Below are 17793 nucleotides of genomic sequence, written 5' to 3' on the forward strand. Positions count from 1 at the left end.
TATCGTGCCCTTACTCGGCTCAGAAAAATAAGCGTATTATATTCTCATAGGTTAATCGAATTTGTCATTTTTTTAATATTTATTTAAATTATAATGCAAAATTTAACCTAAAGCTTCTTTCAATGTAGAAAAAGGTGCATTTATTCATAAATAACATAGATTTTTTTTTTCACAGGATGGATATTAATTCTTTGATATAAATTATGCATTAATTGTATGTATGTCTCTTACTCATTAATTAAGACAACGTAACGGATAATATTTTATACTGACAGCATCGACAACCTTTCTTATAAATTCTTTATAAGAAATATCCGAGGGGAGCCGCGGGGTAGCACTAGTATTATAAATATATATAATTATCTTGTTTCAGTGGCGGCGGTGATGTCGTGGTGCGCGTAGCGGACGGCATGGCGGGTATGCCCGTGCTGGGGAACAGCGTAGGCGCGGGCGAATTTCGGGATGGTGGGTGATGCTCTAAACGATAAACACATTCACTGTATATAATGACGTTTAAAAATCCTATTAACTTTTCCATTACCTCTTCGCTTGGTAACTAATTCGAGTTAAATGAAATTTGCGAACAATTTAAAATTATGACACCATTAATTTGCATCTCAAGTAAAATGTTGAAGATAACTCTAATGGAGAGTCTTATATAATCTTTTATTTTTCTTATGAAAAACAAATATGAATATACAGACAAATAAATATATTTATATGTTTATGTAGACTGATTCATTAAACCTAAAGTTTAATATTTTACCTAATTATTTTTAGTAAATTAGAAATTTATATGTATAAATATTTTATAATTTTGATTATTATTATATATACAAAAGCACATATAGAATAAAATGAATACTATGAGTAGCACTACGTAGCTACGTTGCTACGTTGCTACGATGCTACGTTGCTACAGTACTACGGTACTACGCTACATCTACAACAAAGTTAAATGACTTGACTATTCTTTATATGTAATACAGCTTTAATGTCCGTATAATAAACAATAAATATAGCAAATTCATACAGGATATACTAACATATATGTTAATATAGTTATATATAAAGGAGAATAACAATGTCATTCTGTTTATAATACACGTGCCCAAACAACGTTTTCATTTACAATACAGTTTGTTTTATTGTATAACGTATGTCAGACGACTGAAACAAGCGTTGCAACAGACAGTCATTATTTTGTATAAAATATGATATAATTGTTATAGAAATGTACTAAAACTGAATGAATTGAAATGGAAAAACAACCCTTTCATAATTTGATAGCAATTATTGTTAGTTACGATTTTGCGTTTATAAAAATAAAGGTGTTGTATAAATAAGATAATTTATTCGTCACCTTTAATTTATATAAAGGATAGAAATTAAAATAATTAATATTAATTCTCCTTTCATTCATATTTTTTAATAAAAATGTTCAAATCAAAACGAGTCTTAAATGTCGTATTTATTAATTATAAAAAGCAAATTTTTATGAAATTGGTATATTATATTGAATTTCTATACTATTCAGATGGCAGCAACAGATCGTCCAGTAGCGGATCAAGACGCGGTTCCTCGCCACATACAGGAACGGTAAGTGAACATATAAACACACATACATATATATTTATATATGTTTTAATATACTTTAGATATCATACTTCCTGTAGAATGTTACTTCTTTTATCTTTATTATACTAATTAATTACGCTTTGTTAGGAAGAACACTACCCCGCCACTATCAGAAAAAATATGAGTAATTTGTGAAACCATTTTGTTTTTAGTATACCCACAGATCTTTTTATGAACAGTTATTTATTACGATGTATAAGTACATATGTAAGAATGACGTATGACTTACATGTCGTGAATTGAATAAAATATATCTGCCTATATTTTTTAAATCACACTATAACAACGTCCTTTTTATCTTTAAGAAAGTTATCTTCACATTGTTTTACGCGCTTCTATCCTCGTTAACTACTTGGTATGTGATATATTTAAAAAAATATTGCCAAGTATACAAGTGTATAAAAATATTAATTTAATATATATTTAGTATAAATGAGATCAATATAAAATAAATGAAGTATAATTATTTCACGCGGGTTGATTGAGTTAGCATAAAGCAATTGGCAGCGATCAATCAATAGCTAAATTAGTAATATTATTATTGCTATAATTGTGTTAATTATTCTGTTATACATACATTATATATATATATTGTTGTTGGTTTATTGATGATTAAAATATCATTAATATAAAAATCAGTTAAGAATCTTTGAAGTAGAAAAGAAGTAATAGTCTTTGAGATCTTAACGTTTCTTGTATATAAAATTTTTGTTATTTAAGATTTGCTTTAAGTGATATAATGGCTGGTTTATTTATGTTTCTTGATATTCTATCTAGGAAAAGGAAGTGGAAGTGAGCTGTCACAGACCAGACCTCACCAGCTCTTTACCCAGAGCCATCAGATATGAACAACAGTTCAGCGAGAAGGTTTCCACTATGGTAACAAATTTAATGTCTTCGAATCAAATTCTTTATTTTAATAGCTCTATATTAAAACTTCGTATCTAATTTTCTTTTCTAAAATACTTCTCCCAGATTTTTCAAGAATATTTAATAGCGAATAAGATGAAGCAATCATTTAATCTTATCTATTTAATTTTATATAATTTTAACTACATTAGTACTACACACAAGTTGTCTTGCAACATTGGAATAGAGAGCATTTAACTGTTTTGATATGCTATCAATTCTAGGCCGATAGTAGCTACTATGTCATGCACTTTCATTGGCTACAATTGGTTCAGAGCTAAACCGATTCTAAGGCTTCATATCTGAATTAGTCCAAAAGACTGGTACTATCAAGCTTAAGTAAATTACAATCATTTAAGACAAACTTCAATTTAGTAGACATATTAATGTGATTGGAAAAACGTGGGTATTGTAATAAATCAAGTAATAATGAATAAGTTTATAAAGTTATTCGTCTAAACTTACTTTTAAGACATTATATAGATTGAAGATTTAACATTTAATAGAAATGAAAAGCATAGGTCACTTATAATATCATCTCTCTCAGGCCAGTCTCAGCGGCACTGGGGTTGTAACACACACGGCCCCGTCTTACGAAGAACAACGAGCGAGTCCCGCACTGTTGAGCAGGAACACGGGCACGCCTGGTGGACGGAGTACCAGGGATGACGGTTACTGTTCAGCTGGGAGTACTCCGAGAGCATTTGGTGAGTTGGATGATGATCGAATGAACGAATATAAATGAATGAATGCACGGAATGGACCATGCAAATAGATTGTCACAATCAGATGGTATTTCTTAAGGGATTAATATTGATGTAGGTAGATATATATTTTTTAAATTAATAACTTGAAGCCACATTTCTTCTTCGCCCATTACGAGAGTGAGTTTATGGGAATAACATAGACCTCGCTTCGAAATTTGTATTTTGTGAGGTAAATTTTTAAATTTTCGTATAATCAGAAATTACATTGCGATGTTTCTGTTACAAAATTAATTGGACAAAAACGAAACGTTACTTAATGTTTTATAACTAAACAAAATCTTTAAATGACTTTAAAATAACTATTGCTGTATGTACGTTTAAGCGATTTTAATCTAAAATTCGAGAGCACAGAACTCTTTTACGTAAAAGTGTGTAAATATTCACATAATTTAACGAATCCTTGATAAGTAGTTAACTGCGAGTAGTATGTGGATAGATAAACAAAATATTACGAAGCAGACACTATGACGAAGACAAAGAATAAGGTATTCTCTTCAAGACGCAATAAAACTAGCCGCCCTAGCCCTTCACGTCTTTACGGTATTTGATTCTGTTATTGGACTTCAGATTAATGGAAATAGGACATTTCTGTAAAGCAGAGATATGTACTGGGGAAGATTGTTACAATAACATCAATGTTAACTAAGTTAGTCGTGATATGAGTGGTGATCGAGAATGAAAAAATAATTTAATAATTATATATATATTTAAATACTTTATTTATCACACGTGGATCGAATTTTACGGCCATGCATTTTGATATTTTTAAAAAAATATCGTTATAAAGCTAGTTTAAATATATGTATGTATCATTAATCTTATATTTTTGTTTTAATTAAGACCAATAAATTAATTTATAAACCTCTATCAACATGTATATTATGAAAGTTAATTGATATTATAATAAAAAAAAAAATTACTAATAATCATAAATAGATTTAATAAAAGACTTTTAATCAATCACTTATATAGAACCTCATTTCAATGGCGCGGAATTTTTTTCACATAGGAATGCTATTATGTGTACGATCTTTATTACGAGCCGAGGAGTTTGCAAGGTATTTCTCATTGAAAGGATATGACCAGGTATTCAAGCCGAGTTGGTTTACGAGTCTGACTATATTTATTTATTATATATATATATATATATATGAATCGTCGTAGCAATGAAATCTGCGTGATGGAATCTAGATTAATACACATTTTAAATGCTTGAAAAAAACTCTCTTTATTCATAAATATCTTAATGCATTGCATTGAGAGTATTTTAAGAGTGATTTAATATGAAAAATTTTAACGTTATATATATATATATATTATTGGTCTATTCTAGATCACAAATCAACTAAGGGATCCGTCGTCACATTGTCGTGTTATAAGAGTGAGTATTATTGTATACTTTTATTTATATATACATATAATTATAAACGTAGGAAGTAGTATTTATTGTTGTTGTATGATATTTTCAGAGGAACCTAAAATACAATTAGACGAGGAAGTTTATTACAGTGACTCGTCGAAGACATCAAAAACTAACAACGTCCTTAACAAATCAGGTGAGACGTGTTTTCATACTAATTTTATTTAATAGTCGTACATTTTTCCTTACCCCTTTGATAGTAACACAAAAATCCGTCATGTCTAGCCTTCCCAAGCATTTGCGTGACGTACAGACAGACAAAAAGTAACAGTTATATATAATAATGTCACTTATGATTACATTTCTTTAAAATTATTAAGTAATTTGGTATTAATATAGGAATTATGTAATGGGAAAGTCATCAACACGTTTAGGATCTAAGCTGTAAGCTCGGGAATAAGTTCTAGTTGCTTCACTAACTGAGCCGTGGTATCAGATAACTTAGTCGCAGGCTTAGTTACGGCAACTGCAACTTGATATTCCGGAAGTTGAAGGTTCGAATCTTAGTTGTATGGATGGTTTTCGCAACTTTACCCTCCATTTAAAATGCAATTCAATTATTAGTGCTGTTAATTAAACGTTAGAAACTAATACAAGGAACATTACTTCCAAAGATAATTTGTAATGTGTAAATTTTGAAAGAAATGTATTTATTTAGAAAATGACGATGGCCGCGAGACTTGGGGTACTGGAGCCGATTTTCTCCTGTCCATCATCGGCTTCGCTGTGGACCTCGCTAATGTATGGCGTTTCCCCTACCTTTGTTATAGAAACGGAGGCGGTGAGTTTACTTCTCGCTAAGTGAGTTTTTGTAATTAAATAATAATTTAATGTGAGAATAAAACTATATATATATATACTATTATAGTCAATATTCTCTTATATTTTTTCCTTGGTTATACAGACACTCCAATCTTTATTCATTGTCATAACTCACAATTTCGCTCGCATATTTATATATTAATCAATTTTATTTTATTTTATCAATTTAAAGTATTTTTATTATATAAAGTATTAAGTATTGGTTATAATTTAATTATACATATTTTAGGAGCTTTCCTTATCCCGTACACGTTGATGTTGGTTTTCGGAGCTGTTCCTCTCTTCTATATGGAGCTCATACTCGGGCAATACAATCGACAAGGTCCGATAACGCTCTGGAAGATATGTCCGTTGTTCAAAGGTACGTGACTTTAAGATTGAATTATAATAATAAATTTTATTATTTTACTTATTATAACTTATTTAAATTTTTGGAACGTGCTTCGATGGCACCCCTGGTAGGTTCGTCTCAAATTTGGTTAGGTAGAGAGGAGCTTGGACGGTTGAGATGAGCGTTTAACTCGCGTTAGTTAACGCTTAAACCAGTCCCGAGCACTGTTTAAGCCTCTCTCCCTCCAACGCGATGGTCCCGGCACCCGCCCGGTGAATCCATGGAATGCTGAGAAGTTTCTCTTCTTATTACTCATATTATTTCAGGTGTTGGCTTCTGCGCAGTGATGGTAGCCTTTTACGTGTCTTTCTATTACAATGTCATAATCGGTGAGTTTTTTTATTACCCTACTCCATTTCAGTTATAACGTTAAAGATATGATTGGAAAGAACCTCTATGTAAAATATAGATTATTATATGATATTGTCTATCACACGATGTATTATATTATCTTAAATATTTCATTACTTTAAGTTTATATGTATTTTAAATAGGAAATAAGAAGTACGTACCAAAAAACAGAGATACGAAATACTTTAAGCCAATTATCTATATGTTTATAAAAATCCTATTATTTTAATAATTTCACCAACACTTCCAAGGTTGGGCCTTCTACTTTCTGGTGTCGTCGGCTCGCTCTGAGTTACCCTGGGTCCACTGTGATAACTCCTGGAACACGGAGCAGTGTTGGGACGCAGCTCGTCTGAATGCCACCAACCGTACTGATATACCATACCAGGGACCACTCTCACACTTCACACCGGCCAGCGAGTTCTTCCAGTGAGACCACAGATATTTTTTTTTTTTGGTGCAAAACCAATTTTAAGTTTAAGAACCCTTTTGATCTAAAATGAACTGAGACATCTATGTTAATTGTGTTGTTTCGTATTCTTTTTTTCTTGTAACGTATATTGGTTGGTTGTTTTAAATATGGCCTCCATCCTGCAAACACTTGCACAGTATATTCTGCCAGTGTCGTGTAGAAGTGTAACGTATATTGCTATTAAGTTAGCCCTGCGGCTTGGACAACGTCGCCGGGAGAGCTGTATTCTGTTGCGATTTTTACAAAAAGAAAATTGTAAATTGCTAAATTGCAAGATCTTGAAAACTAATGACCATTATTTTTGACTTATATATATATTTACATTAATTTTAAAGAATGCATCAAACAAAAAAACGGTTACTTATCAATAAAGCTTCATTTCAAGTAATTTCGAAATAGTTTTAATTTTAGAAGATCGATATTTCTCCAATAACAATTAACATTCGATGTCCACAACGGGCTTAAAGCTCGACGTTTGTTTGTAAAATGCATACTTTAAATAAAGCTTTAAACATATTGTTCTTTTATTAGTAATAAAATATATCCATACAAAGGATCTTAACTGCAAGATATATGTAATTAATAATTTGATAACAATTGTGACATCTTTGCCTAAATAGCGTATCTTTGATAGCGTATCATTATGCTTACTTAGTGTTCAAAGAACTGCGTAATTAATTTATTTAAGACTGTTTCTAATAAAAGCATCTAACAAATCGTGTGGTCTATATTTATGTTATTATCAGTCGGGCTGTTCTCGAGATGCAGCACTCCGAGGGTCTTAACGACTTGGGGCTGCCAAAATGGCAGCTGGCTGTCTGCCTGGGGGTGGTTTACTTCACGCTGTATTTGTCACTTTTCAAGGGCGTCAAAAGTTCAGGTACTGTTCGAGAATATAAATATATATATATATATATATATATATATTATTAAAGGTTCTTTTCTAAAAAATCTATGAAATGCGTAGGCTTATGTGGAAAATAATATTGTTTAAGTTACTACTTTAGCTAATCTTTTTTAATTTACTTTAACTAAGTTAGTTACTCATTTCAAAACCATTAACTATGTGTAATAAAAACACGCAAGTAAGGCTTTATAAGGATGATAACAAAAATGTTTCATTTTCTATAGATTTTTGGAATGGAAATTTTTGTCAAGTTAGAATTACTTTCTAGATTTTTAATTATATTAACTAAACCACAAAAAAAAATATCAATTTTTTGTAGTATACTTTTTTGCAAAATTGCGTATAGAAGGGACATGTAGAACTTCGTGGACTTTTATATTCTCAACTATCTAACCATCAGGTAAAGTGGTGTGGATGACTGCTACGATGCCGTACGTGGTGCTATCCATCTTGCTCGCACGAGGCTTACTCCTCCCAGGTGCGACACGTGGCATCGCTTACTACCTGCACCCAGAGCTGACACGCCTCAAGGACACACAGGTCAGTGATGTGCCAGAGAAGTGATATTCTAGAAAAGTGATTTCCAAGCAATAATATTCGTGGTGGCCTGGAGGTTAAAGGCCCGCCTCTCACACGTGAGGGCGCGGGATCGAAACCTGACAAGTACCAATGTGATCTTTTCCGAGTCATATGTACTTTCTATGAGTATTTAGACACCACTGACGGACGGTGAAGGAAAACATCATGAGGAAACCTGGTCTTATGGTTTCAATTATAAGACTGAAATCGCGAACCCGTCTTGAGCAAGCGTGGTGATTAATGCTCTAACCTTTTCCATGCGAGAAAGAGGCCTTGGCTCAGCAGTTGGCTCCGATAGGCTGATGATGATGATGGTGATGATGAATAGTTTTCAAAAAGGAAACTTTATAGTGAATAAAATTAAATAAAAATCAGGACTTTTATATCATACTGATGATTCTTCAGAAAAAATTATTTTCATCGACGAAAAAGTTGCAACAAAACATAATGATATCTAAAATTTTCGCGCGCACACATTTTAAATTAACTTGTTCGGATACTGCGTGTTTTTTTATTATTCTACGAATACGTAATACTGACGTTTGAGTTCCCTTTCAGCAACCGTGGTCACGAGCGGACGAGATGAAAGTATCTGATCATTACGTCGACATATAAAATAATAAAAAAACGTGTACTATCCGAGAACCTAGTTTCATTAAAAGCAATAAAACCTGATTATTCTTATAAAGTAATTAATGCCTTCATGTTAATTACTACAGCTGTTTTGATGTAACTTTCTTACGACAGTTTAAAGATTGTATTTCCATCTGGACAATGTTCTAGCTGAGGCTGGCGACCCTCTTCATGTTGACTAAGCGTTTAAGATACAAGTGTGACGTATTTTTACTTTGACAGTATTTCTATATCATTTTTATTGTTTTTTTATACATGTATATTGCTAGGTGTGGGTCGATGCTGCTGTACAGATTTTTTATTCCGTCGGAGCCGGCTTCGGCGTCCACCTCTCCTACGCCAGTTACAACACATTCCACAACAATTGCTATCGGTAAGTTTTCAACACTATATACATATATATAATATAATATATGATCTTCACGTCTGTTAAATCGATATACAATGATATATAGGTCTTTAGCGAGTATACATTTAAATAAAACTATTATTTAAGGATTATTACGCGTCATTTTTTTTTAATTTTAAATCTATGTACTCGTCTGCCCGTGATCACGGTTGCTTCCAAGTAACCGAATCGTGGGGAGTATGTAGTTTAACAATAACATACGAATTACGGATGTTCAAATAATTTGTTAATATTTTTTGTGAACCAAACTTCATTAAGATATTTTTGATTTTATAAAAATTATTATATATTTGCGAGTAATTTTTTTTTACGTCTCTCTACTATTATTCTCAGTGATTATATGCAGGTTGCCTTTTACTCTAAATAATATACAATTCCAAAATTAAAAATCCAGAGCATAAGTTCTTTGAATTGCCAGTACAAAAAAAAACAGATAAACCCTCCAACTTTATATCAGTATATAATTTTTACAACTTCATGTTAAATCATCCGTAAATATTGTGATGTTTAATTGATCGTACATTTTATTTTATTTTTTGCTGTCCAGGGATTGTCTTGTCACGACCCTGGTGAACTGCTTCACCTCTTTCTTTTCCGGATTCGTGATCTTCACGTATTTGGGCTTCATGTCACACAAACAAGGAGTCCCTATATCATCGGTAGCTACAGAAGGTATTTTAACTAATACATCATTAAAATTATATGTCTATAAAACTATTTTAAGGGAGATATCATGCATGTTTGTGGGTATGGATGTTTGTTTCTCATTGACACAAAAAACGCCTCACCGTAATGTAGCTCAGACCTTAGAATAAGACATAAGCTATAAACTATTCAGGATTTCAGTCTAGCTTCCACAGGACCACAAAATAAGTTGCGTTTTGCATGATATTAATAGAAGATACAAAAAAAAAATCATTCAAATCATGAATATTTTATGTATAAATTTACATATATATATTTGCAGGTCCAGGTCTAGTGTTCCAGGTGTATCCGGAGGCGGTCGCCACCTTGCCCGGAGCTAGTCTGTGGGCCATGCTGTTCTTCTTCATGCTTATAATGCTAGGACTTGATTCTGGAGTAAGTTGGTTGATGATATGCGACTAAATGCTTCCCGAAAAACTACTAAAATGTCCATTTAGGAAAGATCTGTATGAGAATAAATTTTGAAATAAATCGGTCATGTTTAATGGTAGTGAATTTAAACAACATGTTTTGTTCTATATTATTATAAGCTGTTAGTGGAAAAAATGTCAATTTCAGTATTAGGCCCAATTAAGTTATTTATACAAAAAGATATTTTTAACAGCGGTTGGCTATTGAAACAGTACAAATTAAATCTGCTAATATCTACTCCAATCGAATTTCAACATTTTAAGTCAGAATTGCATAGGACCTTAAAAATTATTTGGATTAACAGAATTATGATATGTGTAGAAAATGCAAACAGATTAAAAATATATCCTCAGCCACATCAAGAGACTGAATACAAAATACGTGTGCTTATTTATCAAATCGAAAAAAAAAACACCTTGTTCCGATTTGACGAACAAAACACACACAAACAAAATATATATACATATAAAGAAGTCGTGGTGGCGTGGAGGTTAAAGGCCCGCCTCTCATACTTCTCATACGGCGCGGGTTCGAAACCTGGCAAGTACCACTGTGATCTTTTCCGAGTCATATGGGGTTTTCCAATAGGGACGCTTGAACTTTGACAGCTGATTGCGGCCATGTTGTTTGAGTGACAGCTGTCAAATGCAGTGTGTTATATTCATTCCGTCCTCCCAAACCACCATGGCAGGTTACAGTGTCGAGCAGCACGTGCAAATCATAAAATTGTTTTATGAAAATGGGTCTTCAGTTCGAGCAACGTTCCGCGCACTTCGCCCGTTTTACGGTCGCGATGATCGTCCTGCCGAGTCGACTATCCGTCGATTGGTGGACAAATTCGAGTCAACCGGGTCAGTTAACAATCAGCCGGTTCCCGTGCGTCAACGTAACGCGAGATCTGCCGAGAATATCGCCGCTGTGCGCGACAGTGTCCTCGAAAACCCGCGGCAGTCAATTCCGCGTCGCGCACAGTAACTCGGCCTTTCGCAGACGACAACTTGGCGAATTTTGCGTTGTGACTTGAGCCTGCACCCGTACAAGATCCAGCTGACCCAAGAGCTCAAGGTTAATGACCATAGACAGCGCCGTGTGTTCGCTGACTGGGCATTAGAGCAGTTGGAAGTTGACGCCGATTTTGGCAAAAAAATCATCTTCAGCGACGAGGCGCATTTTTGGATGAATGGCTATGTCAACAAGCAAAATTGCCGTATTTGGGACGAGACCAATCCACACGAGGTTCACCAAGTGGCAATGCACCCGCAGAAAGTGACTGTTTGGTGCGGATTTTGGGCCGGAGGCGTGATTGGTCCGTATTTTTTCGAAAACGATAATGGTGTGGCCGTCACCGTCAATGGTGAGCGATACCGGTCGATGATAACCAACTTCTTTTGGCCTGAAATCGAGAATATGGATCTGGACAACATGTGGTTTGAACAGGACGGCGCTACGTGCCACACAGCACACGCTACGATGGAAGTTCTGCACGAGCAATTTCTGGACATGGTCATCTCGCGCGGAGGCGACGTGAACTGGCCACCGAGATCGTGCGATTTGACCCCGCTGGACTTTTTCTTGTGGGGTTTTCTTAAGTCGCAGGTCTATGCCAACAAGCCGCAAACCACCGATGCCCTCAAAGTCAACATACGCCACGCCATCGATCAAATACAGCCCGATTTGTGCGCCAGAGTCATCGAAAATTGGACCTTTCGTGTGCGCGCCACCAACCGAAGCCGTGGCGGTCATTTGAATGATGTCATATTCCATACATAATGGGGTCGATAGACCTTCCAAATAAAAAAAAAATTTCGCAAATATCTTTCCTACATGTATTTTTTTTTGCATTTCAAAGATCAAGCGCCCTTAATGGAAAACCCTATATATACTTTCTAAGAGTATTTAGACACCAGGCGGTGAAGGAAAACATCGTGAGGAAACTTGGACTTACAATTTCAAATTATAAGTCCAAGTTTCAAAGTTGAAATCAACCAAGTTGAAACCAAGTTTGAAATCGCCAACCCGCCTTGAGCAAGCGTGGTGATTAATGCTCTAACCTTCTCCATGTGAGAAGAGGCGTTTTCTCAGCAGTGAGCTCCTATAGGCTGATGATGATGATGATGTTGTATACATTTACATGTGTTCGTGTTTGATTCTGAGTTCTTCTTCTGCATTTGACAAATAACTATTTCATTTAAATAAGATTATATTATATTTATATATTAATTACAATTCAAATGAAACTAATATTTTCGGATTACAACGTGTTATTTTATTATTTTTAATACTTCATACTCCCGATGTGTGTGACACGTCTCGTCTGCCCGTGATCATGGTTGCAGCAAAGTAAACGAAACGTCGGGAGTACGTAGATTAAAATAATAAAAAAAAAACTCGTAGTATTTACGAAAATATTAGTTTCATTTAAATGAAAGTCGTAGACCTCATTAATTATAATGACATCAGATGGGCGGCCTGGAGTGCGTGATCACCGGTCTACTGGACCAGGCGCGTGCTTGTGGCGCCTCCCGACTCCGCCGCGAACACTTCACACTGGCAGTCGTCTGTCTGTCGTTCTGCGTCGCCTGCATCAATGTTACCCCGGTGAGATAAAATTATTTAAATATATATTAATACCAAATAAACTACTTAGCGAAACTACTAACTACTTTGGACCTCGTATATACAAATCCGTTAAACGTTTAAGAACAAAACTCAGTAATAAAGTATAAGATTTTACTTCTACTTAGGCTCGTATGAATAATTATGAGTCCATAGCTATATGATTAGTACAAGTACGCATACTCACTACATATGAAGCGTTTCCCGTTTTTTCTACCACCTACCTTAATACTATAATGTGTGAAAGTTTATAAAGAAAACTATTTAAGCCCAAACGTAGTATGAACTATAATACAAGTATATACAAAATAATTGCATTAATATATTTATATAGATACTTTTAAATACATATATATATGTCTGTTAAACCCGAAAATTTGATATAAAAAAATATCGCTCACAAATAATTGACAACTAAATCGCGTCCTCTCCCATCCTCGCATACCGGTAAAATAAAATTAAAATATATATACTTAAAAAATACAATAATAAATAAAATTATAATAAATATATGTACTAGATGATTATAACAAAGTAATAAGTTTCAGCTACTTTTCTCAATATTCTATTCGTTTTAAAATCTTCTTTTTTCATTTTTTAAACGATCTAATTGTCGTCCGGACCCGCGTATTAATAATGAACATATATTAATTTTTATAGTCATAATGTTATAAAGAAAAATAAACGTGATTAACATGCTGCTTATCGTGACTTTACTTATATATATTATGATATAATTCAGTTTCAAATTCAGTTATCACTTCTTAAAACTGACATGCTGAAAATGCTTTAAATCAGAGCAATATAAAATTAGACATAAATTGTAATGATTTTTTTTTTTATTATAAGATTTTGTATTTTTAATTCTAACATAGTACATTATATTACACATAACAACTTCAGCAAAGGATTATTTAAAATTATATTTATCTGTATTCGTATTTAAAAAAAGAATCATTTTTAAAATATTAATAAAATAATGAAACCTCCTTTCAGCTTGTCCTTTTTTTTTTAATTTAATGAAATCATTTTTAAAATATTAATAAATTAATGAAACCTCCTTTCAGTTGTATCCTTATTTTTTCTTTTTTTTTTATATTAACGAATAAAACCTTTCCAGGGCGGCATATACATGTTCCATTTACTCGACACATACGCCGCTGGCATTTCTTTGCTGTGCTCGGCGTTGTTTGAAGCTGTCGCCGTTTCTTGGTTTTATGGTAAGTAAAAATTTATATCCCATCGCTGGGATACAGATTAGAGACTAACTCACCACGCTCTCATATACAGGTAGGCGGGTTATAAGTTCTAGAATTTTATACTATAGTATAAAATCGTATAGTAAGTAGCTTTGTAACTGCAAACCTACGTTATCGTAATGTTTCAAATATGACTGTAAATTTATTTTAATCACATTAACTTTCGGGTATTTTAATAATACAGATCCATATAATATTATTCGCATTTCAAAGACAAAATCATTTTATAGTCTTACATCATTCAATAATCGCTAATTTTAATTACTAACAGCCAAACACGTGCTGAAATAGATATTAAATAGTATCTACAAATAATGTGTCCTCTTAGAAATCCAATTCACATTTTACCTGATATTCATTGAAGTATTCTCAGAGCAGTCGCTCGGTTGACTGATTGTTGTATAAAACACATTTTGTCATGCGGTAGTCGGCGTCCAGCAATCATGTTACAAGTTTAAACAATACTTAAAACAAAAATAAAACTAATATATTCGTATTATTACTCGTTTTTTATTATTTTGAACTACATACACAGTACATACATTGAACTCAAAATTATAAAAAACGGTTAGTTATCAGAAAATATAAGTTCTATTTAAAAGAATACTTGCGAACGTTGAAAATTCATTTTCATTACTATATATTACAAGAAGTCTTTTACTCTGTTAATTTCACAGGTTTGAAGAGATTCTCTGATGACGTAGAGGAGATGCTGGGTTTCAGACCTGGACTGTACTGGAGGATCTGCTGGAAATTTGTCAGCCCCGTGTTTATTATTGTAAGATTAATACAATATTGCTGTATAAGAAAGAATTAATACATTTTTTTTGTATAATATGTATATTATACAACCAAAAATCCATTATAAATTAATAAACATTAGTACATTTCTAATAATTATTACAAAATCTAACATAACTAATAGAGGAAATAGTCGAAAATCTAAAGAGGGTAGTTCGATATTAAACAACTACCTCACTTTTAGTTAACCAAAAAAAAAAAAAATCAATTGCGTGATATTAAACTTATAACAAATAAGGAGCAGTTTCAACAAATACATGAGATGTGACTGTTTTCTGTCAGGGTGTAGTCGTGTTTGGGCTGCTGTATCAACAGCCGTTGCAATACCAACACTACACGTACCCTCCCTGGGCGGTCGTCCTCGGCTGGGGGCTCGCTTGCTCCTCCATACTCATGATACCAATCGTGGCGATCTACAAGCTCGTCACTACCCCGGGAACATGTCGACAGGTTGGCAGATAAAAAATTATATCTATATAGTACATTATGATAATCTCAAAACGGAGCCAACATAAACGATTTGAGATTGTTGCATGATTTAAATAAGTAGTCATTGAAAGACAAAGCATAATCTGTACTATTAAGAAATATAGTTTACAAAATTATTGATCTTTATATTTCAATTGAAAATAATTGACAGTTAGCTGTTGGGTTTATGATCTGTGTAAAGTTAATAAAACACACACACACACACACACACACATATATATATATATATTGTAATATATTTTTTTCAGCGTCTGGCCTGTTGTATTTCGCCGGAATCTGAACACGAAGCGATCAGAGGTGGTGCCCCAGTCAGTCGATTCACTTGGCAACATTGGCTTTACGTTTAAGATCTTCGTCTACAAAGTACTTACTCTAAAATCGATATTAGACTATTAATGTCATATCAAACTAATAATCTGTGGCTTGCGTTGTTTATAATAAACAAATTTCTTTCAGTTTTGTATTGAAATGAAATCTTAGTTAAAAAAAAAACATTAAAAAATATCTTTTTTTTTTATTAAACAAAAAATTATCAAATTATGAATATAATTAACTTGGTTATGCATAATATTGTGAGTTTATACTTCATGTATGGTGTGTTAATACGCGCCTGCGTAGTTTTGTTTTGTGTACATATCATATAAACAACTTTGTATATTATCAGCATATTGTGAGCTATGAATTCGTAGAGAAATACACATTAGCCAAAACACCGCTGACATGCGGTTTTTCTTTAAAGTATTCTGGCAACACTGGCGTAGTATTTAGCGACGAGAAAGTATATTGAGCTGTTTTTTCTATATATATATATATATATATATATATATATATATATATATATTATTCAGTTGTTATCTTATTGTAGCTTAATAAATATACCTATCTCAAATCATATGTCGAGGTTAAGATTTATATTATAACTGTTGTAGAATAAACATATAAGTAACAAAAGTCGGGTGGGTCCCGAATTTATATTGATATATACTCAAAAAACATTTATTATAATTATATTTTAATATATAATTACGTTAATGTTACAACCGTAATCAACAGTGTCCGATACTGGCATACCTGTGACGTAAACAATAATTTTGTACATATACATACATATATATGTATACCTGAATGATGTACACAAAATATTATATATTTATCCAATACGATATATGAGTTGGAAGTATGTTAGTCAAATTTATAACTGGTTTAAATTTTAAGTTTTGCTTACTTAAATGTTGCGTTGATGTAAATAAAACTAATATATTAGGATACTACGCGTTTTTTTTATTATTTTGAACTAAATACTCCCGACGTTTCGTTTACTTTGCAGCGGCCGTGATCACGGGCAGACGAGATGAAAGTAACCGAAACGTTGAAAGCATGTAGTTAAAATAATAATAAAAAAAACAAGTAGTAAATACGAAAATATTGGTTTTATTTAAATGAATACTCGCGAAAGTCTTAGATATCATTATGTTACCTTATTGACTTATCGCTTTATATAAAACACGTTTATTATATATATATATTATATACATGTTATGAGTTAAATAAAATGTAACGCCTATGTCCGTAGACGAAATATATTGTAGCTAATATGAAATAAGTTTCATGTCTAGTCGTGTATAAAAATGTACCCTTAGTTTAATTAAATTAATAATCGTATATTTTAGAACGCTTAGAATAGCGGCAAAGTGATTTGGATGTGTGTAACTATGTATATTAGTTGTGATAATACTGTTGGCACCCAACCTGGGACACTAAAAGATGTAAGAATTAAAAAAAAAAATTACCGTAGAAAGCTTTTCTGTATTAAAAGTTTATTTTAAGAAACGAAAAATTTCGTTAAAACATCAGTCTAACCAAAGTAATTAGAAATTTCGTAATTATTTAATATATCGCGCTTATTTTGACTGCTTCCAATATGCAAAAATTGTTTTTTATTATATTGTACCATGTTATTACAAATAAGATATAACCGAGCCTAACCGTATATAAATTATGTAGTCGCTCCCGGGGAGTTAAAACTATACTGTATATACTATATACAATACTCCTAAAATAATTGGCTGACTTGAGATCCGGCATATTAATCAAATTCGTAACCTAAAACGAAGCTGTCAAAGTGTTTGCCAGTCGCCATCTTGTTTTAGGTTGCATATATTATTGTAAATAGCTCAAGTGTAATCGTTATATTCTTCAATGTTTAAAATATTT

The 17793-nt window shown here is 32.7% G+C and overlaps 1 protein-coding gene across 1 annotated transcript; it reads left to right on the forward strand.

The window, feature by feature from the left end:
* The first annotated feature begins 410 nt into the window (after positions 1 to 410).
* On the forward strand, positions 411 to 15990 carry LOC116775410 (sodium-dependent noradrenaline transporter-like). The gene is made up of 20 exons (XM_061524735.1): positions 411 to 465; positions 1538 to 1599; positions 2416 to 2517; positions 3095 to 3254; positions 4648 to 4695; positions 4784 to 4870; positions 5393 to 5515; positions 5786 to 5917; positions 6214 to 6276; positions 6550 to 6727; positions 7517 to 7650; positions 8078 to 8217; positions 9159 to 9262; positions 9846 to 9970; positions 10266 to 10378; positions 12875 to 13012; positions 14151 to 14250; positions 14967 to 15067; positions 15373 to 15540; positions 15828 to 15990. Exons 1-20 carry the CDS (start codon positions 411 to 413, stop codon positions 15924 to 15926), a joined length of 2232 nt encoding a protein of 743 aa, XP_061380719.1. The 3' UTR covers positions 15927 to 15990.
* Positions 15991 to 17793: the final 1803 nt, after the last annotated feature.

The sequence above is a fragment of the Danaus plexippus genome, chromosome 25 (genome assembly GCF_018135715.1).
Source record: "Danaus plexippus chromosome 25, MEX_DaPlex, whole genome shotgun sequence".
Classification (NCBI taxonomy): domain Eukaryota; kingdom Metazoa; phylum Arthropoda; class Insecta; order Lepidoptera; family Nymphalidae; genus Danaus; species Danaus plexippus.